Source organism: Rhipicephalus sanguineus, chromosome 10, assembly GCF_013339695.2.
Source record: "Rhipicephalus sanguineus isolate Rsan-2018 chromosome 10, BIME_Rsan_1.4, whole genome shotgun sequence".
In the NCBI taxonomy this organism is placed as follows: domain Eukaryota; kingdom Metazoa; phylum Arthropoda; class Arachnida; order Ixodida; family Ixodidae; genus Rhipicephalus; species Rhipicephalus sanguineus.
In genome coordinates, this window is record NC_051185.1 from 6,330,093 (window position 1) to 6,340,691 (window position 10,599).

The 10,599-nt window shown below is 43.9% G+C and overlaps 1 protein-coding gene across 1 annotated transcript; it reads right to left on the reverse strand.

The window, feature by feature from the left end:
• Window positions 1-8,375: 8,375 nt before the first annotated feature.
• On the reverse strand, window positions 8,376-10,278 carry LOC119406896 (uncharacterized). Its single transcript, XM_037673670.2, has 2 exons — window positions 10,208-10,278; window positions 8,376-8,690 (listed from the first exon to the last, which is right to left on the reverse strand). Exons 1-2 carry the CDS (start codon window positions 10,254-10,256, stop codon window positions 8,431-8,433), a joined length of 309 nt encoding a protein of 102 aa, XP_037529598.1. The 5' UTR covers window positions 10,257-10,278; the 3' UTR covers window positions 8,376-8,430.
• Between the last annotated feature and the right edge of the window lie 321 nt (window positions 10,279-10,599).

Below are 10,599 nucleotides of genomic sequence, written 5' to 3' on the forward strand. Positions count from 1 at the left end.
ATGAATGCAGTGCGCCTGGCGACAGCGCGTGTGAGAGCCTTAACGGCGAAAGCCGTTCACAATTCAACCTGAAAAGCGTTGCAAAAACGATTTTGCATAAGGCCTATAAAAGCCTTATGCAAAATCGCTGCCATCCGTCGGAGGTTTGAAGAAGCTATACCGATGCGGCGCCATGTTGGAGGTTTCTGTCCGAGTCGTATTGCTGTCGCTGCTACAACTGTTTGCTTCTGTCTGCTTTCTTGATATGCATTCGGTGCATCAGAAATGCCAGGCGAGTGTGTAAGGACCTTGCCGCATTACTGGAATTTCTTACCGGTTTCGTTAACAGTTATTATTTGTAAAGAACTGCCTCGCAACGACAACGAAGCTAAATGTTCGTCACCGAGTCTTATTTAAGCGTGCCTTGGTTGAGAGCGAAGCAATGCGGTAGGAAATAATCTTTGTATTTCTGTTTTGAATGTTTGGAATAAAGCGTTTCTAGCCATCTCCTGCGTTCTGGGAAGTATCGTTGCGATGAGGCTTTATCGTGTGACACGACTAGGCGCAGCGACGATAGGAGATAAGAAAGCGCTACTGACCTCTTTCAAAGCGTGTTTCATAAGCGGCAGTGTAGTACATTCTTGTGCACTATGTATGAAATGAATAATTGACAACCACCCTTTTGTAGCACGCCACCTCGCGGGATTCCGCAGAAGTCATCTGCAATATTCTTGTGCAGTGTACATATTCTTGTAAATATAATTGTATTCCCTTCTTTGTTCCTCAAAACTGATACTTCTCTCCAGTATTTATTTATTGATGAGTACCTTACAGGGCCCTCGTGCGGCATTGTGTAAGGGGGGCAATACTGCATGCACAAAATAGAGATAAATATACATAGGTGAAATATTGATTATTACAGAAAATGTGAATGAACACACGAACGTAGATATGCAAAATATACTAAAGAAACAAAGTGTAGTGTGTGAAGGCGTTGCACAAAAGATAACATAAAAGTACCTATTTAAACAGCAACAGTTTAACAAGAAAATGAAAACTGCCGAAAGAGTTTTACGCGAATAAATGAACACAAAGGAAAAAATAAAAATAGGTGAAAAAAAGAAGAAAAAACATACCGGTAACAGTATTTCAGGCCCGGATGAATGTGAAAACGCCATACATCAAATTTCGGTGCATAAATCTTTTTTTTTTAAGATTGTTTAAGAACTTTGCGTGATCTCGCTCTGATGCGAGACCACCTAATAGGTTATTCCACAAACGAATCGCTCGTGGAGGAGCCGATAGGTTTAAACGTGAGTTTCACCGTACTACATGCGTGATAAGCTAAAGTTGTTATGTAGTCGACGTGGAGTTAGATTACCATGATTAAGGTGAACAGATGACATCATGTTGGTGCGGATGATTTTGTGGAATAGTGACAAAAGGAAAATGTCACGACGAATTTTTAGTGGCTCGAGTGCAAGGCCTTGTTAATCATTGGCGTAATTAGTGCAAGCACAGATCATCATTGGCATATAAGTTATATATAGAATAGCTGCCACACAATTAAGATTTCAAGAATTTTTGCACCTCACCCACGTGAAAAGTGAACATCAGAAGCGTACTTGCTCCAAGACGTATATGTGGATTGGCTGGTTATGTTATGTAGCGTCTTTCAGATATATGCTAATAACATGATAGGTCAAGGTAATTCGTTTTTCACACCCTCGCCTTCGTGGCCTTCGGGCGCCTTGCAGTGCCAACCCGTTTCAGCAAGACCCAGCTTTTGCGACGCCGCTTCAATGCTTGCCAAAATACCTCGGCCAACCAACAATACCGCACCCACAGTCGAATGGAGTCCATTTCCCGGAAGAGCATTTTTCCGCTTTATCCGCAAAAGGGTCAGACATATTTGAAGCATCTGATAACATTTCACGCCACATGGAATGCTTGAAAGCTATGCACAGTGAAGCAATGTGCGTGCAAAGCGCCCCACGAAACGGTGCCAACTGTGGTGGAACTCCACAATCTAAAACAAACTATAGTGTAATCTCTTAGATACGATTATGTATAATACGTTTTTCAGCCTAATACGTTTGTCTTTTCATTCCCACCAACGTCCCTTGGAAATAGTGCATTTTCATGCGTTTAGTACAACCACATTTCTGCCAGAAATTGGACAATACGACCGCGAAAGTGGACCTTGACTGATATATTTATAAATTATATGTTTATTCTTCAGTATACTTGCTCAAACCGCGTTCCAACAAGCCATGACTTGTACGTTGCAGTGCTGCTGAGGCCTCAGCAGCATCGGTTTTGTGGCGAAGAGATCGCTGCCAGGCGCGGCCGCTGTGTCCGGTGTTGAAAAGAAGAAAGTGCTGCGCAAATTGGCCAGATACTTCAATGTTGCTCAATAAAAGTAAGTTGCTGACTTCGTATCCATATTTTCATTTTTTTTTTATCATCTTTGGTTAATACGATTTTTGCGAAATACGTTTTCTTTAACGGTTCCCATGAAAAACGTATACGAGATTCCACTGTACAAACAACACGCTGTAGCACGATTGGCCCGTTCGGGGAGAATCGATGACATGTGCCTCTTATCGCGATAGAATAAACAAATTAAAGACAAAAAGGGCAACGCGTCTATGCGCGAGCAGCCGCCATGCGGCTTTAAAGCTCATAAGTGAAGCCGCCTTTTCTGCGCAAGCACACGGCAGCAAAAAAGTGTCTGTTTCTGGCATGGCGTGAAACACTGTTCCCTGATAAAGAGCGCCGATGCTGTCACATGTTGTATTTCATGAGAACGGCGCACGGAAACATGGCGCCAGTTGTGGGCGGTATAGCCGGAGGACGGGAAGGCTGTGCTGATTATCGTCGGCAGCCAGGAAATATTTCACGGAGATAAGGTCTCCCGGAAGCCTTCATTCATATTTTTATCATGATCCCCATTTGCTGTATCGCAGCAAGACGGCACACTGTAACAAGAGGGCATCGTGGTTCTTATCATCCATCGCACGTTGATACGTACGGAACATGCAAAACGGGCAGCTCGAGCTCGTCATCAGTTCTCCCCGAACTGATGACGAGTTCGAGCTGATGATCGTGCTGAAGCGTCTTATTTGTAGTCCTTTTTTTGTGTGGAGTTTCACAATTGGGGGTGCCGTTTGGTGGGATGCACATACGAACTGCGCTTAGCCTTGAACATGGCGGAAATTCACACTAGTGCCGCCAGATGGCTGTAGATTATAACGATTACAATGTTAAGCGAGCATGGGAACTGATAAGGTTGGCCTAAATATCTTGTCGAACGCTGATATAATGTAGATGGAAATTTTCACTGCCAAGTTGTTTCCCGCATCATATTCCATGCCAATTATTCCTGATGCCATGGTACGTATTGTCGAAATGTTTGCTGGGTCAGAATGGAAGATACATAAATATCCTGTTCAGAAACTCATGTCACTCACTGGAGCCGTGAGGTGCCTACTCGGCAGCTTTCTATCCAAAGAAGATGCGGTGCTTTTAGACGATAGGCTTGAACATTGTAGCTAGAATCCCGCCAAAGATTGGGTCATCGACAACCTCAGTGCTATCAGAGTGCTAGTCTAGCTGCAATGAGGTGTCGACGAGGTCTCCGACGAGGCCGCGTTGAAGAACCTGCAAGGCACAAACTACGGGAAAAGAGACTAGAAGTATACGTCATTAACTTCCTTTCAATCGAATGTCAACAGTAGGCCCTAGAAGGTGGCCCAGCGACAAGTTAGCAGTCTTCCCAGAAGGCACAGCTCAGGGATCAGCGATATGTGCATTACTTAATTTCAATATCACTATCATGAAACAACACTGTGCTTTTTTGGAACAAAGTTCTTCCAGCCAGTTCTGTGTAGCCACTGCTTCTTCGCCAAGCCGTGACGCTCTCCTTGTGATATCATAAAATATGCACAACTATATTAAGCCTTCTTGCTGCAGGTGCGATGGCCGAGGAGGTCGCGCGGCGGCAGAGTTCAAGGAGTGGCGGTACTACTTGCAAATTATCAAGGGACCTTACCGCCGTCTATGTACCGCGTATACAAATAACCTTTTATACAAGATTACACGGGCACAAAGTCCACGGCATACCTGCAGCCACGTGGATGAGGACATTCAACTTCTCTTATTAAAATACCCTCGATACGACGAACAAAGGCTACAAGTAATACACAGTTTTTCGCACTGCATCGAAGGCCCTTCAGTCACATGAATATCTTTGTTCGATGGCTAGCATATGCAATACAATAAGGGCCACTATTTCATTTAACAAATTTCTAAAAGCGAGTAATATTGTCGGAAATTATTGAGCTAACAATTTACTAGACATGGTTACAAATCATTTAATGTATATATACTTTAACCATGGCGCATTATGTGTCGCTTTGACTGTAAATTATTTCTTTGCACATGTAACCAAAGTTTGTGCCAATTGTAAGCGCTAGTTGTTTAACTACGATCATGATAGAAGAAATGTAAAGAGGGTCAATAGAAAAAAAGGAAGAAAAAATGAGCACCACGTACATGCAGCCAAACCCGCTCCAAGTCTAGAAACAGTCACTGAAGTCAGTGCCTTACAAAAAAAAAAGTATCAGTGCTCCAGTTAAGCCGAGCATTGGTCTGGGACAGGTGAACAGAAATAATCGTTATCATGAACCGGCACGCGCTCTCTTCGTCCTCTTCTTCCCCTCCTGCTTTGCTCCCAGAACACGTGCGCCGATTCGTCCGGCGCTGGATGCAGTAACTCTGAAGGACGAGACAACGAGTACAGAGAGAGAGAGAAAGAAACAGATAGAAAAAACAATAAACAGAAAAATTCTTGATGGCAAAAAACACCTGCCGAGGTGGGATTCGAACCCGCGCACCCACGATCCGAAGGCGAGCGTCCAAACCGCTCGGCTATACGGGCTTTTTTGTCATGGTATTTATTACAAATGTGCGTAGTTAGCATACATAGCAAACATACTCAAGGCGGCCTCTACCAGCGTACAAGCGTTACACAGAAGTCCTAAAAGGGTATTAAAGCTATTCATTTCATGAAGAGTGGAAACCAGTCCGGTTGAAACTCTAATTGTTGATAAAAGTATTTTAGCTGAGGAGCCATTTGAATGAAATGCAACTCTGACGATACCATGGGTTCCGCATATGCCTTTCTAACATGCGAGTTTTCCATAAACTGTGCATACCCATTAGTAATAGCATGTCAACAGGCATAGAATGGCTTTTGGGTGGCACGAGATAACGTATGCTATACGAATTTAAATCGAGTTTTTTTTTTAAAGCCCTTTGTAGAACGTCCCAAAAGAGTATGGCGTCTTTACAACTGACGAAGCAATGTTCTATGGTTTCCGGAACTTCACAGAGGTGACAATTAACTAAAGATAAAAGATGTCTTTGCTGCTTAACCATGTCTTTACAGGCAGCGTCTGTGTATGCACTTTGTAAAAGAATGTCTTGAATATTGGTGAAATAGGCATTTTCTTCACACGCACAAGCACGTCGTGTCCAGGCAATCCAACATATAGTGAGCAGTACAAAGGTGCAGGAAACAACATATCTAATATGGCATTACATAGATCTTTTCGTGAACTAGAGACTAAATAGTCATTATAGAATCTTACTGTCAAAAACCGCACTGATTCATACACTTCACGCATGAATCCTTGCAAATAGGGAGGCGAGGCACAATTAGAAGATACCACTAAACTTGGTAAAACATCGACGAGATTCACTTGTAAGAATGTTCGAAGCAGCGGATGATCACAGTCCCGAAAATAGAAAAAACGAGACACCAATTGTCTAATAGAGAGATGCACCAACCCAAGACCACCTGCACAAACTGGTCTAAAAACATTGCCACGCCTCATCGGCTCGTAACTTGATGACCAAATAAAGGTATCAAAGATTCGGTGAAACTTCTGAATGTAAACCCTGGAACAATGTAGTATTTGCAGTACGTAGAATAATTTTGTCACCAGGAATAGATTGCATGCTTTAGCTCTGCCAAAAATGGAGAGGTTATGGGGAATAAACGTCTGGGCGTAACGCTTTAGGCTAGGTACACGTCCTTTCCAATAATGTGCGCTTGACTTATATGCATCCAATGGAACGCCAAGGTATTTCGGTGGCGCACAGGACCGTGCAATGCCGACGAAATCAGTTGGGCTTATAAACCAACTGATTTCGTCTGCTTTACAGGCACGCTAGCAGAGCGTAGCATAGTATGGCCTTGTATAGTATAGTATAGTATGGCCTTGTATAGTATAGTATAGTATAGTATAGTATAGTATAGTATAGTATAGTATAGTATAGTATAGTATAGTATAGTATAGTATAGCAAGGAGTTGAGAAAGAGAAGTGAGGGTGAGGAGGAAAGGAGGAGGCGAGAGAGTAAAACATCGCACAGAAAGAATGAGAAAGAGAGAAATAGGAAGAAAGAAAGGGAAGAAAGCGAGAGAGAGAGAAATAAATAAATAGAAATAAGCAGAGACAAAAAAGACATAGAGAAAACAAAGAGAAGAGAAAAGAAGAAGGGAGAACTAAAAAGAAACCAAGACGGCCCACCAGCTCCGCACTTCCATCAGGTCTGGCACCCCTGGTACGAAACTGTCTTCATTTTTTTTTTATTCTTGTTCTCATGCGACTGGACTTTATGTGCAGCGTTATTAGTTAAATGTTTGGTGCTCGTGTGGCTATATGTTATGTCTCTGGATTGTATTTTCGAAAAATACAGACGTTCAGGGTACGATGGAAGCTTGAAGAGATGAAAAATTTTTGAACACAGGCGGTCGCAAGAGTCGACGTTTCGACAAACGGACTTATCTCCTTCAAGGCTACAACGGCAGCCTTAAAGAAGGCAAGTCCGCTTAACGAAGCGTTGGCTCCAACGACATCCCGTGTTCAAGGACTGTATTTGGTGTCCTAGACTTCGTGCTTAGGTGTTTTCTTTTTTTCGGCTTGACTGAATTATAGAAGCTCTCTTTATATAGATGCGATCTTATTTAACTTTTTACAATGTATGTCGTTTCCATTATTCACATTATGTGTGAGAAGTAGTAGCCGGCGCTATATAGAAGCGCAAATATTTCCTAAACAACACTATGTCAAAACTGCGCGAAAAACGTAGAGAAAAGGAGAAACGGACGACACAAGCGCATCTTTACGTTTTTCGCGCAGTTTTCACATAATGCATTACCATCTCGCCCCAGCAATCAGTTCTTCTAAACAACACATTGTAAAAAATCACAGCATATCCACGGGGTGAATGATGATGAGTCGGGCGAAGCTCCGGAGGGAATCATTGGTAAACCGTGAAACTGTTCCTATTCCGTGAAATTCGCCCAGTACATCATATAAAGAGTGTGAAACACCGCGGTGAGGTTATTATCGAACCAAAGTCGATCACACACGTCGCAACTGTGGCCAAACGAATGAGCGAGAAATTCCCGCTCGAACCGCGCGTCAGCTCCTTGAATGTGAGACCGCTGGCGCCGTTTGGTCGCCGCTTCCCGCGCACGAGCACCATCAAGGTCTGCCAGGCGCCGCGCTCGGTTCGCCGCCGCTTCTTGGGCTCGCCTTTCGGGGTCCGATGCTCGGAGTGCACGCTGCGCCGCGGCGTCATTGGCGCGCACAGTCACGGGATCCGCCAGGCGCCGCGCTCGCTTCACCGCCGCTTCTCAGGCTCGCACCGCGGGATCCTGGCGACGAGCACGAGCCGCCGCGGCCCTCCGCGCCCGCCGCTCCCCTTCGTCCATGCCCCACCAACGATCCGACACGTACGGCGACGATCCAGGAGACAGAGAGAGGCACTCGTTCCCCGCGCACCCAGGCACAGCCCGCGCAGCAGCCGATCGGAGAGTAGCGGCACTTCCACCGCCATCTAGTGACGATTCACACAAGCGCACTATTGCACACACTTCTATTGGACCAACACAGATTGTGTACAGCGCCATCTAGAATATCATCAGTCAACTGCAGTTTGTATGTACTTCTATGAGACAGCGCCATCTATTATACTGTTCGGGAGAAACTGCCGACTGCCGGTTACGCCTGACATGGGACAAGGTTAGATTAAGAGGAGCTACGCCCCTAAAAAACTGTGGTGTTCTCATTGAGTGTTTACGGAAGACGACCACCGGCTACGTCGGCGACAGACCGTTCCCCAACACATGCCACCACTCTCCAGTGAATCCGGTCCACTTGCATTCACATGGGCACACATTTGTACCAGTGTGTCAGTTGGATGTAGCAGAAATAATGTTATGACTGCAAATTGTGCATTCCACTGCAAATCGGGAGTGGTTGACCATCGCAATATGTTTTATTTATGAACGCGTTCATTGCTAAATTACAGACCACTTCCGGATGGTAAATGTGGAATAATTTATTGTACTGAAAATGATGCCATGGAAGATACATTCAGCCTTTCTGAACGGCTATCGCCACACCGGCTCCAACAGCTCCGGATACAGCGCCGCCGGCAATTGCCGTAATTATGGGCACAAGTAGGGCTGGCAAGATCTGCTCATCGGTTCCGTCGCCTGTGCTGTCGATTGCCTTGAGAGCATCGAGAAGTTCTTCACGGTGTTCCATGATGGAATGGGAAAGTTTCTCGGTGAGCAGCTTCTTCGCGTCGTCCGTGCTCGTTGCTGGCTTGCTCAGCGTGGCTGCTTGAATATCTGTTGCACGGAAAGAAAAATGACACACACATGTGAATTGCACTGACATTCAAATGAATGCGTGGAAGATGGTGAAAGAATAATTAATGAAGAAATAGTATTTCAGAGTGGCCATTATTACAGACACGCGTTTTATGCTTCAATACAGTAACGACATTGCATCAATGGAATGAATTCTCCGCTACACAAAACACTGGCGCAAAATAACGCACTGTACTTTGATCGCGTTAGATAGCCTGATTAATTGCCTTCGACAGGGGTCTGCGTGCACGATTGGCAATGAGATAGTCTTCTCACGTTTCAACAATCCAATGTGCTGAATACGCTCTTCATACGAAATAGGGTGGAGACAATGGCTGGATACATATTATTTCCAAATTCTAAATAGTACGTATTTCAATGCGGACTTAACAGAAAAACTGTCCGTCCGTCCAACAGTCACGTTAAACGATCGCTGCTCTAAAAAAAAATCTGTAAAACGCAATGAGCTGCCTTGGCGGTTTAGGGTTGGAAACGAAGCACCCTGGTTACGAAAGGCACTGTCTTAACCACTGTGTGTGAACCAATGTGAATACATGTGAATATATGGGAACGATATGAATACGTTTGACCCGCGGTGCAATAAAAAATCTAAAAGAATGCTTTAGGCTCCTTTGACTTTCGTGATAATGGAACACACGACCTCTCTATAGGACAAAGGATGTAAAGCCTACACAGAGGATTGTACACACAATGAAAATTGAGACTTCTTGGAAATTTAAGCCAAACTAGCATTTCAGTGGTCACGGGATGACCTTCTTTGGGGCCGTTCCAGAGGCTGACGAACGCTACAAAGAAGTTGAAAGACGCCATGTCGATGCCGCCTGAAAATAACGTTCTAGGGAATGATACAACCTACAGTAAAATTCTACGCTTACGCATCCCTGAGGTAACTACCAAAGGATATTCTGCGTGAATTTTTTTTATATTCCCCAAAGCCGACTCGCAGACTCGTGCGCAGGTCAGAACAAGCCAGCAATATACTTCAACAAAGTTGAACTTCTGAAGCCAAAGAGACGAAATTACAAAACTTATCCGGACAGGTAATATCATTTTTATGCCCATCGAATAATGACAAGTTATTCAATTTGACGCCAATGATTTTCTTACTAGTTGGGCTTATTTCGAAATAGCACATGCCTTTACTATGAAACTGAATATAAAACAAATAGATTAGGTCACCTATAACATAGATGGCAACATCTTTTCACGAAAAAGTTATAATAATAAGAAATTTTAAAATAATAAATTTATGGGATAGGGGCGCCATGTATTTACAGAATGTCAGAGGAAGTACTTCTGAGGGCTGATCACTAGACAAATCACGAATATTAGTAGGTTTTCTAGATGCAAAGGCAAAATCTGGAACCCGCCTGGCATCTGCCTCCTGATGCAGAACATACTCATGAGTGAAAGGTAACCAAAAAGGTAACGTGCATAACGAAGAAGAGGAGGCAGTGGACAGTGTTGGTACTTACGACACAAATGGCCCAGGATGAGGAGTGCCAAGACGACGTAGGCCTTCATAGCGAATAATCTGTGGTGAAGAAAATCATGTCATGCTGTGTAGCAAATCAAACGAAAGAAAAACTAAACGCAGTGTACACGTGAAAGGGTTTTTTTCCTAGAATCTGTAGTACTTGCGCAATTAGTGTGGTGATCAGTGTAAAAGACTTTTCGCCCCCTCCTTTTTTTTAAACGTCCATTTACCAGATTAGTAAACACGTTGTGTTTCTCTGCATGCGGCATCAAGATTTCTCATTCGTATAGACTGGTCGCTATTGTTAGTCTAATTGTAAGCAATGTAGCGACTCCGTAATACAAGGGCGACTTTCAATTCGAAGAATGATTTCAATAAAAGTGTTTAAAA

Excerpts from the sequence above, each read along its gene's own strand:
- LOC119406896 (XM_037673670.2), bottom strand. The coding sequence starts at position 10,256 with ATGAAGGCCTACGTCGTCTTGGCACTCCTCATCCTGGGCCATTTGTGT. Across the intron at positions 8,691-10,207 it reads CATCCTGGGCCATTTGTGTC|ATATTCAAGCAGCCACGCTG; the intron begins GTAAGTACCAAC and ends TCCGTGCAACAG.